Source organism: Drosophila takahashii, chromosome 3L (assembly GCF_030179915.1).
Source record: "Drosophila takahashii strain IR98-3 E-12201 chromosome 3L, DtakHiC1v2, whole genome shotgun sequence".
Classification (NCBI taxonomy): Eukaryota; Metazoa; Arthropoda; class Insecta; order Diptera; family Drosophilidae; genus Drosophila; species Drosophila takahashii.
The window spans coordinates 29,785,405-29,809,026 of record NC_091680.1 but is presented as its reverse complement, the minus strand read 5'-3'; the positions used below and the strand labels follow the sequence as shown (position 1 = coordinate 29,809,026).

Below are 23,622 nucleotides of genomic sequence, written 5' to 3'. Positions count from 1 at the left end.
CTGTTGATGCGTATTTCCAGTTTGTACGTAGCCACGCGATGAACTGCGTGAGCGTCCTTGGGATTGGATACGTTTGACATCCTTTTGCAATACGTCGAACTTCTGTGATAGCGAACGCAAGTTGTCGTTGATCTTTTTCCAGGGGTCTTCGGTGGAAGTGGCGCAAACAGATGGATCCGCTGCAGTCGTGGTATTCGTGCTGAACGCAAAAGTGGCGTTGTGGTTTACCGCTTCGAGCATCTTGTCTGCGATCTTAGCGAGCTTATCCAAATCCGTCTCTTCCCACACTGTAAGAGTGGGCGAATTGAAGCCGGCATCTCTGCCAGGAAAAGAGTGAGAATGATGTTCTCGCTGCCCGGGTCCGGAGCTAGTCGACGCATATTGGCCAGGATCTCAGATGGTTTTAAACCAGATGTACCTCCACCCTGCAGAAGTCGGCGTAGTTTCGACTCACAAGGTCGAACTTGTCGGTGTCGTCGATGATCTGGTGCAATCGAAATGACCGCTCCACTTGCGCAAACCATAGTTGAGGGTTGCTATGTGCGAATTTTGGCAAGTGGACAGTCGTACGTGTGTGCACACACAGTCTCATCCCGGTTGCCAGGTACATTTGTCCGAAGTGCCTCGAGTTGCTGCTGCAGATCTCGGACTTGAGCAGTTAAATCAGAGCTTGGATCCGGCATGATGAATGGAAAATCGGAGCTATCGCTTTGTTCGTCGAAATTTAGCCGCCTACCTTTAATTTTTCGCAAATCGTATTGGCGTCTGTTCATTCAGTGCGCAATTTCTTAATTGTGAACGCGTGTGTCAATTTCGTACAATAAGTAACTTTTATTATGATTTTACTTGTCGGGGTCACCACTATGGCGAAGTATGTTTGCCATTTAAGTTTATTTAGATTTAGAAGTACAAAGATAATGAATATTATTAACACATGTGTGTCGCTCGCTGATTCTCGCCGCTCAAGTAAGCAAGAGTTGCCACATTGTTCTTTTTAGTCCGCTGGCAAGCTTGGCGCTGCTGCCATATTAGGTTGCCACAAACACGCGGCGACGGCGCCATCTATGGCACGGAATTGGTACTGTTTGTACACAAAACTGTAAGCGCCACGGCTTTATGCGGTTTGTAGGTGTTAGATTGGGCGTGGCACCATGATAGAATAAACTTGCGCTGCGTAGGAAGCCCAAGAATATGTGTAGGAAATCCCAACCTTCTAGATTTTGTAGTTTCCGAGATCTCAGCGTTCATACAGACAGACAGACGGACAGACGGACATGGCTAGGTCGACTCGGCTAGTGATCCTGATCAAGAATATATATAGTTTATGGGGTCGGAAACGCCTCTTTCTAGCTGTTACATACTTTTGCACGAATACAATATACCCTATTACTCTACGAGTAACGGGCTAACTGGATCTTGATGATCAACACCGGCAAGCCTTGCGTGCGCATATATACAATGGTTTTAGGTTAAAATCTAACAAAAATATTTACAATAACATTTAATGTTGTTCATAGTAGAAAATGTGAGGGGGTAAAACCCATCCTCACAATTCAGGGAAAAAATACGAGTCCAGGAAAAACTGATAAAAGAGAGCAAACGCAGGTGCGCGAACCTCACAGATCGTGAATACTGCGAGCACAAAGCTCACAAGTGCCGAAAAAGTCCTCCGGGTATTAAAGACAATACTGGACGACAAGGCACCGGGACCAGATGGCATCCCGAATAAAGTCCTTAAAATTGCCATAAAGTCAAACACAAAGGAGTATGCTGTGTTCCCTAGTCGCTGGAAAATACAGCGGCTGGTACTCATACCAAAAGGGGACAAGCCGGCGGAGGAGCCTTCTTCATATAGGTCACTTTGCATGCTAGATACGGTGGGTAAAATTCTCTAAAACCAATGGCATATCAGAGATGCAGTATGATTTCTGGAAGGGACTATCTACCATCGTCGCCGTCGGTAAACTGTGCGAAATCGCAGATAAGGGCATCGAGGGGAAAAGGTGATTGACGCTGATATCTTGGTAAAACTTTCATCTGCCAGGTCTGGTTTGTGAGAAAAAAATAGTATTCGCTTTGTATAGCATCGCGCAATTCGGATGCATACGGACTGCTCATAGCCTCTTAGCCATTTCCACTAATGTCCTATTAGCATTTTGAGCCTTTTTTCCGCGCTCCGAATTGTTAATTGTTTCATGTTTACCTTTAGACGGTTTTCATTAAGACTTTTAATATTCAGTCAATAACTTGATTAATCGTATTATTCCGTTCACTTCGCGAGTAAATTTTTTCTATTCTTTGCATTATTTTATTAAATCAATTTACAATTTTTTTTTTGTGATTTCTTTTGCTTCTCTTTTGTGCGTTGTCAATCAAATCTACAGAGCTGTTTTGTTTGCTTTACACTCCCACTCTCCCGCACTCTCGCATGTTCTTTTTACTTTATCGAAAGTTTAGGCGTGCAGATTTAGTGGTCTTGCAGTACTTTTAACAGCTCGCTTGCAAATTTCGGTCCCTGCATTTTATTTTGGTACAGTGGTCAAAGAAAAAAAAATTTTGGGTACTGTTCACGCCAAAAGGGCGTTTAATTTCTGGAGGCAGTGTCGATCGACATGTTTCTCCACATGTTCACATATCGCTCGCTCCTACTGCCCTTCGCTCTCCCCTCCAACTCTCCCGCAACTCTCTGTCAATAATAGACAATGTTTGATCTCAAGTAGATCATTATATGTATGTATAAGGATCTCGGTCCTTATAGTTACGAAGGTCTAAATGTAGAACCACGGAGTTATAAGATGAAGTGATAACTGATTTATTCTGGATAGGGCCGAAGTTTAATGGAATGAGTTGTATTATTGAGTAGGTCAGTATGCTTTGTCGATTGGTCGGTTGACTACTGCTTGATTTGTTGGTTGTGGATCATGTTGAACAACATAAAATATGGTGGTGATCACCTTTGCAACAAATAGTATAGCATTGCTGTGGGGACTGAAGTTGTGCGCTATTTTTGTAGCTGATGAGACGTTGAGCTAAATTTTAATTCTCTTGCTCTATGGTTTTCCGAAAGCTGTAAAGACTTCGGTCTAGGCGTTGGTCCTTGTTCGGATGAGTAAGTTTCGATGGTTCTTAATTGGCTACAAGTACCTTTCGGCTGTATTATGTCAAAATCCATCAATGCTGAGTTCTTTAAATGAATCCTTTTTCATCCACAAATTTTTATACCCTTGCAGAGGGTATTATGACGGACAGACAGACGGACATGGCTAGATCGACTCGGCTAGTGACCCTGATCAAGAATATATATACTTTATGGGGTCGGAAACGCTTCCTTCTAGCTGTTACATACTTTTGCACGAATACAATATACCCTTTTAATTTTTTTTTTAAATCGATTGTTTTATAAACGTTGATGTGGGAGCCTCCGAAAGTTGCAGTTTTTAACGGTTCATAAATCTTAAACGACATAATATTTTTTAGTGATGTTAATTTTTTTTAGTTTGTTTTATCTCATTCTTTATCGTTACTGAAAGTAGTTTTAGTGCGCCCTCTAGTTATTTTTTTTAAAATAATAAACCGAAAAGTACGTAAAATTTTCCGACTTTGGTTTGGATTATCTATATTATATAAAATTTCAAGAAATTTGTTTTATAGTTTGTTGGAAAGTTCAATCTCTTAAGAAATAGACGCAAAACTGCATTCTTCTAACTGTTCTAGGAAAGAAATTACAGATTTCTGGCCAAAAAATTAGCTTTCTGGCCCAGTGTGCATTGTAAGTATTCTCCAGCAAACTCAGGTAGACTGACTGATGGTTGAGATAGCGTCAGCTTTAGTGGTCAGTTATTTTGGCATAACAGCGTCATTCTGTATTCTTCATAAAGTAATTGGAATTGACACAATTCTGTAGTGGCGATGTCTGAAGCGCCTAGTATTACTTCTATCACACCATGATTGCATATACGCTTGGAGAGGGTATTATAATTTCAGTCAGATGTTTGCAACGCAGTGAAGGAGACGTTTCCGACAACATAAAGTATATATATTCTTGATCAGCACCAATAGCCGAGTCTATCTAGCCATGTCCGTCTGTCTGTCTGTCCGTCTGTCCGTTTCTATGCGAACTAGTCTATCGCGATGAAACTTTCCCGAACGTCTTCTTTCTATTGCAGGTAGTACATATGTCGGAGCGAGCCGGATCGGACCACTATATCTTAAGGCTCCCATAGGAATATTCAAACAAATATAAGAAAATTCATTGTAACTTTGTGGGAAGTAGGCGTTTTGGTTTTTGACAACTTAAAAACAAAATTTCAAAAATAGGCACGCTGAATCTGGAATCCCTGGAACTGCACCGAGTGAACATTAAACTATACGTACTTTATCTGCAAGGGTATATAAGCTTCGGCTGGCCGAAGCTAGCTTCCTTTCTTGTTTTATTTTAATTTAATTTAATTTTAATTAATTAATTTTAAGTTTTGTAGTAAAATTTTTTATTTTCTCAGTTATTTTGGCGCAGTCAATATTGTTATATATATAAAACTACCCATAATATTGTTGTAGACGTATGTGAAAAAAAAAAAAATTTTTTGGAAGCATCATTTTTTATCAGCGATACTGAAAATAGCACGCGCTTGGACACTGACAATGAGGCTAAAAAAATATTTAAAGGAAATATGCGGCTCATGTTGGACATTTCCACAGCGCAAAATATTAACTAATTTTTATAAAAAACATTGATATTGATCCCAGTCGATCCTTAAAAGTTCTAGTCTTCGAAAGTTTAGTTTGTTAGTAAACATTATATCTCTTACGTGCACTACACCTCATACAATTTTGGGACGAACACAATCACAGGTCACAAACACTTATTTTGTAGTTAATTACATACCTTTTTTAATATTAATAGCAAAATGTTGAATTGCAATGAATAAAATCAAATTATTTGCAAATTTTAGAGAGTGCACTATGGGAAAAAAGTTTTTTTTTTGGCATAAACTGTAGTTTTAGAGATACAATTTAGAAAATTTTTTATATATACTATTAAGATAAAGCTGTAATTTCTTTTTTTTTTGCTTTTTGAATCGGACCATTGCTTTCATCCACCGCCCACGCCGCATATTCAAATGTATTGGCAAGGATTTTAAAAAATTTGTATTTGTATTGGTAAAACGGTAAAATAATTTCGGACTACGTTAATTTTTAAAATTTGTAAAAAAAAAAATTGCTGACATGTACAAGAAAAGCAAACAAAAGCAGATGCCAAGTTTAGCTTTAACGGGGGTCCAGCTTCTTTATATTTGAGCCCTTTGCAGCCAGGATTTTCACTTGACTTGTCCCTTTCCATAAATTCAATTTTTAAGATTAATGAGAGCCACTTAGATTGTTTTTTTATTAAAAAAATTTTTTTTTAATGTTTTTAAGTTGCTGGATTTAAGTCATTTTTTTGAAAAAACGTGCAAAAAGTATTAGTTTTGCGATATTAAGGATACATTTGGTAATAACTTTGCGTTTTTACCTTTTTGCAACTTTGTGCCCTTTATAAGTTGTACACCACGGAACGCAAACTAACTTTTTACTTTTAAGCTAAAAAGATACACATTTAAAACAGTTCACAGTTGGACAACAAGCCATAATAATCTAAACATGTAATTTGAGATACATTTATAAATACCTTTGCTACGATTTAACATGATCAGAAATAATAAACCATTTTGTTGCTCCACAAAATAAGCACTGAAAGTTTGCAAAGATTTTTCACTAATTTACGCACACAACAAAGTCAACCGAACAGCTGACTTTGTTCGCTTATCAACACTATAGTGTTGTTAGTAAAAAATCTTAGAAACCTGTTCTTGGCTAATTAGGGTATGTAAATTCACAAAATATATTTAATTTTTAAAAATAAGTTGATTTTATGCAAAAAAAAATTGACTTTTTTCCCATAGTGGAGTGGTCAAAATTGGCGGGTAAGCTGTTAGTGGCAGCTGATAAAACACTTATGTTGTGTTTGAAGCTTTACAGCTGTCCGAATATCGAGAGGAAAGCGAAATGAAAAGTTTTTTGGCCTATCGGATATATTAGTTATCGATTACAAAACATTTTTGGCGCCAATAATTAAGTTGAAATTTGAATTAATCGCTGCTAAATCAGTAATTTCCACCACTGTGAACCGGTGAGATTGACTATCTAGAATATGCTGATCAGCAATTATTATCTGCAGTTTGTGCACATGGGCGCCTGGTACTGTTACCAACTTGACTAATGCTTGGTTTGTTGGTTGTTGGTCATGTTGAGCAACATTAAGTATGAATGTTGGTCGTGTTAACAACATGAGTACGAACACAATCAATTAATCAGAATTGATCAGTCACCACTTATTTTTGTTTACATGTAAAAATACGAACTTAAAAAATCCACCATAAATCCAATTTTCCATGGATTTGGTCCATATCGGGCTTGTTTTGTTTGGTAGAATCTAATCTTTAAGTTTGTATTCATTATTATTTGTCAAGGGATTTATTTCGAGTTTTTACTATATATACAGCCGACTTACAGTCGACCATAAAACACATTTTTCATCTTTGTCGAGCTGCTGCGCTGCCATAACTTATCCAATCATATTGATCTTTATGGCAAAGTTAAGCTCTGATCTATTGACTTTAAAATAAAACGAAAACTGGCCCAATCGGGTGGACATCTGCCGAGATATAAGAAGAAATTCGAAAAAAGTCCGAAATTTTACATTTCAAACTTTAAAAAATCTTTAATAAAAAAAACGTGCCATCGAAAAAAAATTAGTGGTATATTCGTGATCTAGGGGTCCAACAGTAACAGAATTTGCCATCAATTGCTGGGGAGCATTTCGGCTGTAAACTAGTGTTACTTATTGGCTTTGTAAAAAAAAATTGGCACGTACCAAGTGTGCCCGTTATAGTGGTCGAACCAGATATGAGCTTGCCAAGGGTCCAAAATTACTTTATTATTATGACCTTGTCTTCTAGTTGGTCAAGAGAACCTCTCGGCTGAATCCTGACCTCTCATCATTACGGCCTATATCCGTAACAAAGTTCAGATTGATGATCTAAAGCTTGAACAATTTAATTTTCCATATGCTAGGGAAGTATCATCAGTTAAGATCGGAGTTCCCTGATCCAAGAATTTTGCATCAGTGATCAGTGATCAGGTAGCGAAAAAAAGTACGCTACCTTTTCTTGATTCATGATACATGACTTCGGCATGTATCGATAGTCGAAATATCGAAACTTATTAACAAAATAATTTTAAAAAACCATAAGGGGTATTCCCTAAACTGTTGAATTGCTGAATTGTTGAAAATTCAACAAAAAAATTTCACCAATTAAGGGAACGACCCAAAATGGTTCCTGTTGAATTTTCAAACATCTGTTATTTATTGAAAAGTTTCACGGAACTTAAAGCATGTAAAATTTGATTTATTATTGCTAGTTACTGTCTAAAAGTGTAACCAAGGTAAAAAGAACCACAAATATGCTTTTTAAGTTGATTTTAAAATAAATAATGCGTACTGGTGATACTAAAATGTTACAGAGTTGCCACGACTTTAAAAAAAGGGTGACAGCTCTGGCTTTTCAGCAATTCAACAAAATTTTCAACAGCCCCAAGGCTGTTATATGTTATATATTTTACGTTTACGTCGTCGAAATGTATCATGAGCGTTCAGCAGAACAAACTTGATTACTGATTTCTGATCCATGGAACAGCTGATTAACAGCTGACCAAAATTCAACAATTCAGCAATTCAACAGTTTAGGGAATCCCCCTATAAATTCGGTGGAATTCTTTAAAATTGTTCAGCCATTTTTGATTTTTATGTATCCACGATAGCTGTGAGCAGTGCTGCAGTTACGTCGTCGAAATGTATCATGAGCGTTCAGCAGAACAAACTTGATTACTGATTACTGATCCATCAGTGATCAGTGATCATGTTGTTCTGCTGAGCGCAGCCATTGTTACCTTCAACGCCGCATGATTTTCTTGATGGTTTGTTTGATATTTCATTGTCTCAAGTAAACCATGTTCAAAATTCGTTAGGACAATTACTGGATTTATGCTTTGTTTCAAGTCCAGTTTGTGCTAAACGTATCCCCTGCTTTCGTAGAGCAAACTTATATAGCAAACTTATAAAGCAAACTTATATAGCCTTTTCGCTTATTCGGACTGGTCTAATCTGTACTTATGTACTAATATGACTGAAGCTGTTAATATCACTATGGACGGCAGTCCATGTAGTGACGAAGCGCACCAGGAGAGTGTGCGAAGGCGACTACTATATATAGCCGCAGAATTGAAAATCTGCTGCGATGGTCCGATCATAATGAGTGATACATTAAGTAAAAAATCGCTAATATATCGGTGGCAAAGCAATTGCTGAAACACTATTAAAAAACGGCGTTTTGCGGTGTTCACTGTACCTCCGCTAAAAATAATCGGATTTCCATTTTGTTTTTACATTTCGCTTAAGAATTTAAAAAAATACGCCCCCTATGAAGCCCTTTTTTTAATTTTTATACCCTTGTAGAGGGTATTATAATTTCAGTCAGATGTTTGCAACGCAGTGAAGGAGACGTTTCCGACCACATAAAGTATATATATTCTTGATCAGCACCAATAGCCGAGTCTCTCTAGCCATGTCCGTCTGTCTGTCTGTCTGTCTGTCTGTCTGTCCGTCTGTCCGTTTCTATGCGAACTAGTCTCTCAGTTTTAAAGCTATCGCGATGAAACTTTCCCGAAAGTCTTCTTTCTATTGCAGGTAGTACATATGCCGGATCGGACCACTATACCTTAAGGCTCCTATAGGAATATTCAAACAAATATACGAAAATTCATTGTAACTTTGTAGGAAGTAGGCGTTTTGATTCTTGACTACTTAAAAACAAAATTTAAATAAATAGAAACGCTGAATCTGGAATCCCTGGAACTGCACCGAGTGAGCATTCTTTTATCTGCAAGGGTATATAAGCTTCGGCTGGCCGAAGGTAGCTTCCTTTCTTGTTAAGAATTTTTTTCGATAGCCCAAAGTCAAAAATGCGATTTTCACTTAAAAAATTTTACTTTTGGCTTAAAAATAAAATGTTTAAAGTTAAAAAATGAAAATAAAAGCTTTATAGGGGCGGGTTTTTATACCCGTTACTCGTAGAGTAAAAGGGTATATTGTATTCGTGTAAAAGTATCCGTCTGTCTGTCCGTCTGTCTGTCTGTATGAACGCTGAGATCTCGGAAACTACAAAAGCTAGAAGGTTGGGATTTCCTACACATATTCTTGGGCTTCCTACGCAGCGCAAGTTTATTTTATCAAGGTGCAACGCCACTTCTAACGCCCACAAACCGCATAAATCCGTGGCGCCCACAGTTTTGTGTACAAACAGTACCAATTCCGTGCCATAGATGGCGCCGTCGCCGCGTGTTCAACACTCCTGCTGGTGCAAAATGTAAATTATTTAAAATGAGGCGCGCGAAAACCATACAAGAAGGCATATTTATATTAATGTTGTTAAGCTGAGTAACAGGTATTTAATAGTCGAGGAACTCGACTGTAGCGTTCTCTCTTGTTTTTATGCAGAAAAATATGCGACAAATTTGAAAACGATCGGTTGAGCCGTTTAGAAATGCCGATAAGCACGGACTTTTAAAACGTACTTACGTACCTAAAGTTTTAGAGGTTAGGGTACTAGTTTTAGCATAACTTCTAAAGTTGTTGTCCGATTGACTTAAAACTTTTTTGTATACTCTTAAGTGGGGATTTACGTATAGAAAACAACAAAAATTCATTTTTTTTTATTATTTAAATTGGTAGTATAACTCTTTAAGAATGTGTCATGAAAGTTTCACGAAGAAATTCGAACTATTTTGGAACTTATACCAGCTGCGGATCGTGTATCTCAAAAAGTAATGCTTCGATTATCATGCTGCTTTTACAGAAATGTTTGTAATGAAATTGTCCACTGTCTGCACCTACTTTATGTAAAAATTTGTACGTTTAAGTATTTTTTGCAAAGCAAAAACAACAAGAAAAATATGAAATTTTTTTGCAAGACCCTACCTTTCTTAAGAAAATTAATTGGCTTGGGAGGAAGTGCGGAGAAAGTAAAAAAATAAAAATTTATAATTTTTTAGCTGTTGGGGCCGGTGGGGATAAATGCCCCCACGCAATGTTTTAGTTGTTTTCCTAGTGCGGAGAAAGTAAAAAAATAAAAATTTATAATTTTTTAGCTGTTGGGGCCGGTGGGGATAAATGCCCCCACGCAATGTTTTAGTTGTTTTCCTATTGAAAATACCCGTCGAATGAGGGGTCATATGATAAAATCCGAAAAGTTATAGCCGAAAGAAGATTTTCTTCTTCTTCCCAAAATGAAAATTTATCTCTCTTTATCAGTTTGTGAGTCTGTCCCAAAACGTTGGTTTAAAGTCCTGGAAATTCTATGTGGTGTTAAACAGCTCGATATAAAAACATTAGTTCTACCATTTTTGAAAACAGCTATAATAAATGGCTACATTTTTTAAGCCCATAACTGGCAAAATATCGATTTTTTAAAAATATTTTTTCTTGTAGATTAACATCTTAAGGTTATACAAAAAAAAGTGTTAAGTCAATCTGACAAAAACTTTAGAAGTTATGCTAAAGTTAGTACCCTAACCTCTAAGACTTTAGGTACGTAAGTGCATCTTTAAGTGTGTTTTTCTCGAAACCACGTTTCGAAAGTCCGTGTTCATCGTCATTTCTAAACGTCTTAACCGATTGTTTTCAAATTTGTCGCATATTTTTCTGCATGAAAAAAGCCCTGGAAACCGTTTTTTTTTTTAATTTTATTTAGTAAAGAGTTGTCACGACACGAAAAGTTGTCTAGACTCTTCAAAAATTTTAGAGCTTCCGAGACAGCTGTCGTTATTGCAAAGGAGGGCGTAGAGCTGACGAACGACAAAAGGGGAACGTGCCTGTTTTCCTCCGAACGCTCCCAAGCGCCCATGAGAACAAGCCGGACACGCGTATAAAGTATATATATTCTTGATCAGGATCACTAGCCGAGTCGATCTAGCCATGTCCGTCTGTCTGTCGGTCTGTCTGTCCGCGTGAACACTGAGATCTGGTTTTGGATTTACATTCTTTAGCTTCCCTTTTAGCGCAAGTTTATCATTCCGATGTGTTACGCCCACTCTAACGCCCAAAAACTGTGACGCACACAGTTTTGAAGCTAGACTGAACATTGAAACTACAATGTATTTCTTTCTTTGATACCTATCGCTTAACCTAAACAAAAAGTTGGCCACGTTCACTCTAACGCCCACAAATATGATGTGGGTATATATATATTTATTTATATATATGTACGACGTACATTGTACTAATGTATATCGCCCATATTGCATACGCTGTTGTACCAGTACCTTCCGCGTTAAATTTTGTTTTAAAGTTGGTTAATAGAGGTGAACAAATTACTTCAATGGCTCATAGGTTTTTAGTAAATCAAATTACGATGGAACCTTAAATGCAATTATGTATAAGGGCATCTAAGCAATTTTTTTGTATAGAAGATATCTTAAATCAAAAAATTAAATGTTGCTATTTTTTTCAAACCGCGATTGCCCAAATACCATTCGTTAAAAGCGAAAACTAAGTATGCAGATATGCTTATATACGTATATATTAACATATTTTAATGCCAATAGTGCTGCACCAAAAACACTGTCGGCCTGTGTAATAGTCACAGTACTTGTGACATTTCCATAGCCAGGAGTGTTTTTAAAAACATTTCAGTATGCTTTTTACAATTTCGTGCTTTTTAGACAATTTAATAGTTATTAAATTTAAGTAATGTTTGATTTACTTACATCGACTTCGAGTTTCCAACGTTAAGTCTTCAACTGGCTCAAATTCGGTATCAGTGTCAAGGTCTTCCGAGCTCTAAAAATTAAAAAAATGTATTGTGAGTGATATTATTTTAGGGTTTTAGGGAAAAGTGGAGGATAGAATAAGAATAGTAAAGGGGAATGACTACTTTGTGGCCCAAACGGGTAAACGGTTTGCTAAAGATGCGCTCTCTTTTTAATGTAAGTACCTCTGAACTTCAAGGGGTATCACTGCAAGTTTGAGCAGTAGAAGTCTCCATTTGAAGATGTTGCGAGGTATTTTCTGTCAGCTTCAGTCATAAAAAAATAGTTTAATTATGTTTGATGCACTTCATTGAACATTTGTCAAACGCGAGTTTTTGCTAAATAAATAGTTTCCGAAGGGAAATTTCATGCTCAATGCCTTTTTTGAGTCTTCAATGTGGGGAAAAAACTGTTGAGGGTACTTTATAATAACACATGGTCTTTATTTTATTTTTTTCGTTCTGTCGGGACACTTTTTTGAACATTGGTCGCGCTCGAGATTTTTTGAAATATTTGTTTTCTAAAGCGAAATCAGCGCCATCAGTTAAAAAAATTACGAACCAAATTCCGTCAATGTAAAGTTAGTGAAAATAGTTTGGTTCTCTCCCAAATCGCGGCTAGGGAAGGCAAAACACAAAATTTGTTAAAAAATAATGGAATTGTAAAAATCAGGGAACAAAAATGATAAACTCACAAAAATTTTACACTCCGAGTCATTTTCAGTAGCAAAGAATGGTTGAAAAAAAAACAACAACAAACGCACTCCATTTTAGATCAAAGGATTAGTGTCCAAAGAGTACCATAAAAATGTATTTAAGTTATTTATTTAACCTTGTTCCGTTACCAACGCAAGTCAATTTTTTTTTGCTTAAGTACTAGGGCAAGGGTTCTTTAAAAAGTATTTTGACATTTTGCAACGTCCCTGAAGGCATTGCAATTGACTTCAAAATGATGTAGGAAAAAGTTATAACCAAAAGAACATTCTTTATTTATTTATAGCTGCTATGTCTAAACTATTTCCACTATTCTTGCCCCACTCTCCTTTATACGTACAGTGGTTCATAGCTTATTTCGACCAGTCTACACCACAAACTTTAACAGCAATAAAACATGTTATCAAAATAATTTAAACGCAGAATACAAGTTAAGCACAGCAATATTTTATATAATTTTTCCAAGAAATATTGCAACATTGTTAATCCAACAACATTGCAACATTGTGACAATTTCATCCAGAGTCAGACCTTAGAGTTCAATAACATAAACACGAGCATCCGGTCAGTTGCCACAACGCAAATCCATAAATACCAATTCTGCCGATCTTGCAGTTTCTGCAGCTCAGCCAGAATTCTGCCGCCACCGCAATTCGGCTCTGCCGATATGAACGTTGCCTCTGCCGACATCAACGCCGCTGCCGATATTATCGCCGCTATCGATATTAACATCGCTGCCGATATCAACGCCGCCGCCAGCGACGGCGCTGCCCCAACCCACAGCTTAGATCAGGGTATTCTTAAGTAAAGTAGAATCAGTCCCGTTTTGAACATCAAATAAAAAACAAGTGAAACTAAACCTTGGGTTTTAATATCCTGGAAGTTAACTGGCGCCCGAACAGGGACCAGCGCGAGAAAATCCATTAAGTTCGATAAAGTGCAAAATTAATTCGCGCAACTCTAATATTGAGGAAATCCGATTAAGTTCGATCCGCGCGAATTATACTGTGCAACTCCCGCTGGCCCAACTTTAGTTCCGATTCAGAGGGACTCCTTCAAAAATAATAATTGCTGAAGCTGAAGACGACAACCGATCGGTGGACTACAAGTACTGTCAGGCACGCCCGCAGGACAACCTCTATATTGTGTGAGTCGCAGGATCCCTAGTAGGCGACAAAAAGGAAGACATCCGGACCACCGGGAGGAGTAGCCACATCAAGTTAAGTTAAGTGAGATAGTGAATAAGTGAACAACGAATGGAAATGCAAATCAATCCAATTAATTAAAAAGTTTAAAGTAAGAAAATTTTAACTGAGCTTATCAGAATTAATATTAAAATTTCAAAGTTAAAATTAATATTTTTAAAATCTACATTAAAAAAATAAATTTAAAGAAAATTTAAAATTAAATCAAATAAAACTTAAAGTTTAATTCTACAACATTTTAAATATCAAAATATTAAAATTTGCCAATAATTTAAATAAGTTTTAAATTAAAAATCAATTTAATAATTAAAAGTAATTTTAAATTTTTTACCAATTAAATTTTAAACGATTTTAAAATTTTTATATTTGTAATTTCCATAATTTTATTAACATTTAAAATAAATTTAAGATGGACTTAACTGTAAGACAGACCCATGAATTTATCCCCCTTTTCTAAAAATTTTAACAAATGGCCAATCAGAGAAATCTATTGAGACCCCCCATCTTTAATATCGAACAACAACAAATCATAGCCCAGGCAGAACAAAATCAAGCAATCTTAATCTTAGAACAACAACAAATCATAGCCCAGGCAGAACAAAATCAAGCAATCTTAGTACAGGAAAATCAATTAGAGCAGGAAGAAATTCAAATAAATCAAAATCAAGCGCTTTTAGATCAGCAACAACAAAGACAGGCCCAAAGACAAGAATTATTCCAAAGAAATAGAAACATGGCATTAAATGAATTGCAAGATGCCATTAGGCAGATTCTTGCAGAACAATTTCCGATTTTGTTACAACAGGCACAGAACCCAGGTTTTGACTTTGCACGTGCCTCGAATCAGGAAATTGCCCCCGAAAATCGAGCTAATCTCGAAGGGCTTGACAGGGTACCAGATATAGTAAAAGGCTTAAGGGAATTTTCTGGTAATCCAGCGGAATTTAGTTCTTGGAAAAAAGGAGTTGACAGGGTTTTAAAAACATATGAACACACAGTGGGCACTGCAAAATATTTCGGTATTTTACACACTATACGTAACAAAATTACAGGCAATGCCGACACTGCATTAGAATCCTACAATATCCCACTAAATTGGGGTGCCATTTCTAAATGCCTTACCTTACACTACGCAGACAAACGCGACTTGGGAACCCTCGAATATCAAATGACGACAATATGCCAAGGGGCTCACCAATCTGTAGAGGAATTCCATCAAGCAGTTTACAAACATCTTTCTCTAATACTTAATAAGATAGGATGTATGGAATTAGGAAGGGAAGCTGAGCAACTTATGACAAAAATGTATAGGGACAAAGCCTTAGATACGTTTGTTCGCGGACTTCGGGGAGACTTATCCCGCCTTCTTGGCATGAAGGAACCGACAGATTTGCCATCAGCATTACACCTTTGCTTGAAGTTAGAAAACCAGGAATTCCGTGCTAGCCACGCCACCAATAAAAACCAGCAATCGACTTTCCGAAATACACCTCTTCGAACTGTGCCTCAATTGCAGCCAACAATTCCAACTTTCTCACAGTGGTCGTTCCCAACTGCAAATGCCCAGTTCCAAAATTCGTTTTTGCTGCCTAAACAGACTGGTAACGCTTTTGTCCAACCACGTCAACAATTTAATAATAACAACCAGGCATTAGCTGTCCCACCATACGTAGTGGCTCGTCCCACGGTAACTCATCAACCATTTAGACCTTCGGCTGCAAAGCCACAACCACGGCCTGAACCAATGGACGTCGATAAGACCCTCCAATCTAAACATATCAATTACATGAATAAACCAGTTCGATTCGAAGCAGGTAAACGACCACGCAATAGGAGCCGTACTTTCACAAAAAGACAGACCCATAGCTTTTATTTCTAGAACCTTATCGCAAACGGAAGAAAACTACGAAACCGCGAAAAAAGAAATGCTGGCCATATCTTGGGCTGTAAAATCGCTTAGGGGATACCTTTACGGTGGTACTAAATTAAAAATTTACACCGATCATGAACCTCTTACACATGATTGTAATTGGAAGGGAGGAATAGCGATTAAGAGATGGAAATCATACCTTGACGAATATAATAAAGAATTACTTTACAAACCTGGAAAGGAAAATGTAGTAGCAGACGCCTTATCCAGAATCCCAAAAGGTAATGTCATTAACACACTGACAGCAACACAACACAGCGCTGAGAGCTCTGGACACAGCCTCATTCCTAGCGTTGAAGCCCCAATAAATGCCTTTAAGAACCAAATTTTTATTTATAAAGAAAATCCACCGGACTACAAATTTACTATTCCATTCCCCACTTTCCATAGACACACTATTACTCGACCAGACTTTAATAAAGACATCCTTATTGAAATATTAAAGAAATACTTAAACCCTTCTGTTATAAACGGCATTTTTACGACAGAAGAGATAATGGGAGAGATACAAAAAATTTATCCAGATCATTTTAGTTCCATTAAAATCAGGTTTACCCAAAACAAAGTAGAAGATTTAACAAAAGATTCAGATCAGGAGGAAATAATATTACAAATTCATAATAGAGCACATAGAAACTCCGAAGAAAATAAAAACCAATTAACCGAAAAATACTACTTCCCTAAAATGAAACAAAAAATAGAAACAATAGTAAAACAATGCAGGGTATGTAAGGAAGGAAAATATGATAGACACCCGCCTAACCCGGAAATTTCCGAAACACCAATCCCAGAGTACCCCGGACATATAATCCATATTGACATTTTTTCAACAGAAAAGAAATTGGTATTAACTGCAATAGACAAATTTTTAAAATTAGCACAGGCCAAAATTATTAAATCTAAATCAACAGAAGATATAAAGAAACAATTACACGACATCTTATTCTACTACGGGGTTCCAAAATTCGTAGTTATGGATAATGAAAAATCCTTCAATTCAGCAACCATTACATTTATGATGAAAGATCAATTAAATATTCAAATATTCAAAGCTCCTCCATACAAAAGTTCTGTTAACGGCCAAATTGAAAGATTCCATTCCACCCTTTCCGAAATAATGAGGTGCCTTAAAACAAAACAAATATACAACACTTTTGAGGAACTATTAAACAGGGCGATTTACGAATATAATTATACAATACATTCCGTGACAAAGAAACGACCTTTAGAAATTTTTTTTGGTAGAAATATAACCACTGACCCAGAACAATATGAAAAAAGCAGGCAAAATAATATAGAAAATCTTAAGAAAAAACAAATGCTTGATTTAGAAAACCATAACAAACAAAGAAAAACTATAAAAACATATTTTCCAGGACAAGAAATATTTGTCAAGCAAAATACAAGATTAGGCTCCAAATTATCCCCACGTTTCAAAAAGGAAGTTGTCAAAGAAAACAAAAATACAACTATTATTACAGAAGCAGGAAGGGTAGTTCACAAAAGTAACATTAAAGGAGATTAAGTCCGATAATTCTCAGGGAAAAATTTTGTCCATAGTGGTCCGAAATAATAAAAAAAAAAAAATATAATAATAATTAAAAACAAAATACCCATAACATTCACAGATGTTGTCCGCTTTGGGTTTTCAGTCCGTTCGTGAGGGATCGGCCCATAACCCTAAAAAACCGTTGTTTAATGTCGCACCTTTATCATTACAGGATGTTGTTCTTAATTATCTTATTACCAATGGCATTCGCGACCACCGAAATAACGAACTATACCGACGCTCACACCATAACAATTTATAAGGGTATAGGAAAACTACAGATATCATCAATAAAATTAATACATTTAATTAATTTAGAACATATTGAAAGCGAACTACTGAAAATAAGGGAACACACTATAACCAAATTAAGACATAGTTACCATTACCATACTCTAACGCATGAAATAACACAATCACTGTCCGCTCTTAGTACACTCATATTAACACCAAAAACTCGACAAACTAGATCTATAAACATGATTGGTTCAGCATGGAAATATATCGCAGGCAGCCCAGATCACGATGATCTAGTTATGATAGGCAAGAATCTTAACAATTTAATTACGAATAACAACGACCAAATAATCATAAACAATCAACTTCAGGACAGAATGAATAATTTAACAACGATATCAAATATGCTAGCAAACACAATTCAGAAAGACAATCATTTCAGTAACGACATTGCTTTAAGCTTACAAAATCAGGTTAGACTCATTAAAGAAGAAATAGGTAATATAAAATTTGCAATCCAATGGGCCAAAATTAACGTAATCAATACTCTCTTGTTAAACGAATTTGAATTAATTGAAATAAATAAAATTCTCCAAAAAAATAATATTACCTCATTTTCAATAGAGGAAATGTTAGAATTCGTTGATGTGTCTGTCTTACACAATAAAACCACCATAATCTATATGGTTAAAATACCTGAACTTGAGCCAGACAATTATGAACATCTTTGTATAAAACCTGTTATTAAAAACAACTCAATAGTTCACCTAGAAATTAACGAAATTTTTGTATCAAACAATGTAATTTTAGCCTTACCCAAAGATTGTAAAAATTCAAACCACATCAAAATTTGTAAAAAAGACAGAATTGTTGACCTGTCAGAATCACAATGTATTCCTAAGTTAGTTCAGGGAAAGGAAGCGCTGTGTGACTATAGCAACTCGGACCACATCGACGCAATAGAAGAACTGGATGACGGCATAATACTACTAAACAACTTTAATGGAAAACTAATAACAAATAATATTTCTCATCATCTGAAGGGCACATTTATGGTACACTTCTCAAACGACACTTTAAATATAAATGGCAAAAATTTCACCAACAGAGAAAATTCAATAATGAAACCAGAAATACCAAGAATCCAAATAACCCCATTAGAAGCGGAACGTCTGCAAATTTTATCTTTGGAATCATTAAAAGCCCTGCACATAAAAAATAGAAATCACTTGCAAACGCTAGAAAACGATTTTAATATAAATCGAATAACCACACTTGCACTTATTTGCGCCATTGTCATTACTCTGATTATATTTAAAACCTTTTTCCACCGAAAAGAGAAAGTAATTCTACAAATTCAAGAAACGATCCCAAAAGTTTTAAACAACAAAACCAACATTATATCAACTCCAAAAGTAATAATACCGGAATTTAATAATATTCCCTATTTCTAATTCCTCTTGAGGACAAGTAGGATTTTGAGGAGGGAGAGTTAAGCACAGCAATATTTTATATAATTTTTCCAAGAAATATTGCAACATTGTTAATCCAACAACATTGCAACATTGTGACAATTTCATCCAGAGTCAGACCTTAGAGTTCAATAACATAAACACGAGCATCCGGTCAGTTGCCACAACGCAAATCCATAAATACCAATTCTGCCGATCTTGCAGTTTCTGCAGCTCAGCCAGAATTCTGCCGCCACCGCAATTCGGCTCTGCCGATATGAACGTTGCCTCTGCCGACATCAACGCCGCTGCCGATATTATCGCCGCTATCGATATTAACATCGCTGCCGATATCAACACCGCCGCCAGCGACGGCGCTGCCCCAACCCACAGCTTAGATCAGGGTATTCTTAAGTAAAGTAGAATTAGTCCCGTTTTGAACATCAAATAAAAAACAAGTGAAACTAAACCTTGGGTTTTAATATCCTGGAAGTTAACTTACATCTATGATACACATTAGTGTATAATATTGTTATGATTTTTTAAATATTTTACAAATATTTTTTATGAATTAGTTAATTAAAAAAGGCCACAGCTTATTTCAACCAGTTAACAAAAAAATCGAATAAATTAACGTAGTGGGCAATAACTTTTTTTTTTTTTTAATTTTGTATGACTACCCTTTTGTTTATCAACAATTTAAAGTTAACTTTACATGGATACAATGCCTTTTGTTGTTGTTGCCAAGTAAAAACTACTCTCGACCCTTGGGAAGGACTTTTGGCATAGTTTCGTCTAAAAATATTGTATTTTCTAACATTTTTTCGTTAAGTGGACTTCCAATTTTGTTTTGTGGTAATGTTAAGACACCTTTAATTCATAATCATTAGCTCTCGACAGCTCTGGATGAGCTGAATTCGTGGGTCATTTCTTTAGTTAAATCAAAAATGTATTTATATTTCAAAATCCTTTCAGTTTTTAATTCATTTATCCATTAGAATGTGAAGATGAACTCAAATCTTAATCGCGGAGTAAAAAAAAAGAAATTATGGAAGGACCTGCTTGACACTTATTGGCCTAAACAAATCGCGTTTTCAACACACCTTCTCACTTTCCCGGTGGGCATACAATGAAAGAACGCATTGCGTTTGTGTGAGTGCGAGCATGCACAAATTTAGCTCAGAGAAGCTGGGTTGGGTAAAATGAAATTTTTGAAATTTGAATACGGGAATCGTTTGTCCATTATGTGTCCACTTGTGTCCACCATTTAGTTTTTTTTGTCCACGTCCAGTTTCAAAAATATGAAATTTCAAAAATTTTCGAAAATCAAAAATTTGAATTTTTCAAAATTTTTTTGGTGGACAGATAAGTCTTCGATGAGTCCACCTTTCCGAATTTTGAAAAAGTTAAAACTTTGGAAGATATACCACTTTTGAGTTTTCACTGAATTTAAAAAAAAAATTAAAATTTGAATTTTTCAAAATTTTTTTGGTGGACAGGTAAGTCTTCGATGAGTCCACTTGTGTCCACCTTTCAGAATTTGGATAAAGTCAAAACTTTGGAAGATATACATGTTTTAAGTTTTCACTAAATTTCAAATAAATTAAACTCGAATTTTTCAAAATTTTTTTTGGTGGACAGATATGTCCTCGATGAGTCCACTTGTGTTGTAAACAATTTTCGGCCACCACTTACAAATAATAAAAAATCTCTTAAAAGTAAATATTTAACAAGAAAGGAAGCTACCTTCGGCCAGCCGAAGCTTATATACCCTTGCAGATAAAGTAATGCTCACTCGGTGCAGTTCCAGGGATTCCAGATTCAGCGTTTCTATTTTTGAATTTTGTTTTTAAAGAGTCAAGAATTAAAACGCCTACTTCCTACAAAGTAACAATGAATTTTCTTATTTTCTTCCTTAAGATATAGTGGTCCGATTCGGCTCGCTCCGACATATGTACTACCTGCAATAGAAAGAAGACTTTCGGGAAAGTTTCATCGCGATATCTTTAAAACTGAGAGACTAGTTCGCATAGAAACGGACAGACGGACAGACGGACAGACGGACCGACGGACAGACGGACAGACGGACAGACGGACATGGCTAGATCGACTCGTCTAGTGATGCTGATCAAGAATATATATACTTTATGTGGTCGGAAACGTCTCCTTCACTGCGTTGCAAACATCTGACTGAAATTATAATACCCTCTACAAGGGTATAAAAATAAGAAACTACTGTCAATCTCTTCTTTTTTAATTTTCATCCCTTAAAACCAAACACTTTAGTTTAGCTTCCCACAAAAAAAAACAAATTTCGTAAACTTTATAACAATTTATTTTTTTTAAATCAAAACAACAATTTTCTTAAACAAAATAACATTTTTTTTTCAAAAAAATAACAATGAATTATCTTAACAATAATTGTACGAAATTCGAATTTTAAATTAATATACAGGGGTGGTCAAAAGTATTTTCACAAATGTTAATGTTAACTGTACTTATATTTTGAACTTATAATATAAACTTTTGGCACCTATAGAAAGAGCACTTCAATTCCGTTGAAATGACACAAAAATTTTCTTAACCCATTAAGACCCCTTTGAAAAGTGAGCAAATTTTGTGAAAGTCAAATTTTCAACTTTTTTCCTGGGGCTTAAAACAAAAATGTTTTGATGCAAAGTTGTTCCCCAATCCAAATTAATAATAACTGCAAAAAAAATTTTCAAAATATTTTTCCTTGTATTTTTTATGATTTTTTGAAAAGGAAGAAAAAGCGGCAAAAAAAGCTATTTTCAAATAATCATAAAAAATACAAGGAAAAATATTTTTAAAATTTTTTTTGCAGTTATTATTAATTTTGATTGGGGAACAACTTTGCATCAAAACATTTTTGTTCTAAGCCCCAGAAAAAAAGTTGAAAATTTGACTTTCGAAAAAAATTGTCTAATTTGCCCACTTTTTAAAGGGTGCTTAATGGGTTAAGAAAATTTTTGTGTCATTTAAACGGAATTGAAGTGCTCTTTCCATAGGTGCCAAAATGTTTATATTTTAAGTTCAAAATATGAGTACAGTTAACATTCAAATTTGTGAAAATACTTTTGACTAGGGTTGTACAATACATATTATTCGGTCTGCGTATATACAAGTATATGGATAATCATTTTCGTGGTAGAAGCCGTGAATCTTTTCCATGGTCGGCACATATCGTCGTGAACTTCCCAATATCCTGTTAGTCTGCGGCAATAAGAAATGTAGTGCCCAATTCCATTTCCTGCCGCTAGAAGGTACTCAATGGCACCACTCAGAATGTATTTTCTATTCTGTATTACTATTTCCTGTGGTATCTGGAGCAATGTTGCAGATCCTGTTGAGCCGGCTGTGGATTTTTGATGAAAGGCACTATGCGTCGCAAATTCTATGTCTATTATGACATGAGGACCTGGATCTCTTTCAACGATCTCTTCTCCGTAGCATCTTCTGCATATTTCTTCGGATGCTTCAAAAAATTCGTCCACAAAGGTGAGCAACGCCGAGATCCTTGACCTTTTCTGAATCCATTAGCTCCAGACGTTGGTGTATTGATGTGTGCTTCTCGCACTCTTTTGTGGCACCTTCTTTATGTAATCGACGGCTTGTTGCGCTCGGTATTCCATTCAGAGCTTGGTAAATAAATGCTCCGATATTTGTGTGGCACAGTACGGTGTTGTTTTTTTCCTTAAAAAAAAGACATTAAAATCAGACCTCTTTCGCAGTAGAGGCTGGCAGAAATTCCCTCTTTGACATTACAATCTGATGGATTTTTTGTGTTGTTCTTTACCTTCCAGTTTTCCTCTTTTAAAAGGTATTCCACGTCGCTTTTTTCAGAAATATCCTCCAGGACTCCTTTTTCTTCTCGGATTTTTTTTGAATTTGTTGCTCTTTTATAAATTCCGGAACTTTTAAGTTTTTTTGCTTCATGGCGGCACGTTCCAATTTGCACACAGCTTCGATGCAGCGTATATGTTGCACCACGAATTTATCTGCACGCACTGGTCGGTGGAATATACTCATGTCCGTGTTTTTTTTAGATCCTTGAAATAAGCTTCCACCAATGCTGAAGAGCCGACATCATATTTCGAAGAGAATTTGTCTTTCATTACATTGGTCCATAATATAAAGTACTGACACAATTTTATTAGAGGTGGCATCAATTCCGGCAAGTAATAGGGGTTTGGCCGGCATTTTGCTGAATTGCACTTTGACGCTTCATCTTCGGCATTGTTTTTAATATTGGAGATGAAATCCGACACATCTCCGTCAATTTCCTCCGATTCTACCGGTAAATATAAAATTTCCCCATTTTCATCATGGTCCAGAGCAGTAAATGTGGCTATTCGGGTTAGGAGATACTTTTCATTTCTGTGGCTGGAAAGAAAATCTCCTGATTCATCTTCTCCAGAGGATTCGCTCAATTCGAAGGCCTCCTTCGTTTCGCATGTCGTCGCCACTCCAATGCATCTAATAAAAAAATCCTTTACGTTCGGCAATTTTCCTTTAAAAACGTTTTTCCGGCACATCATTTTAATAAGGTGGGCGATATCAAGCCGAATGAAGCAACGCGGCGGCTCAGTCCGTTCCTCCGATGAAAGGGTTT

The 23,622-nt window shown here is 36.1% G+C and overlaps 1 protein-coding gene across 2 annotated transcripts in view; it reads right to left on the bottom strand.

Moving 5' to 3' along the window:
- Nucleotides 1-23,622, bottom strand: part of alpha-Cat (catenin alpha) — a 90,163-nt gene that overhangs the window by 16,378 nt on the left and 50,163 nt on the right. For both annotated transcript variants that reach the window (XM_070215891.1, XM_044392578.2), the window contains one exon: nucleotides 11,863-11,935. In XM_070215891.1, coding sequence (XP_070071992.1) covers nucleotides 11,863-11,935 — 73 coding nt within the window. The remainder of the gene's footprint in view (nucleotides 1-11,862; nucleotides 11,936-23,622) is intronic.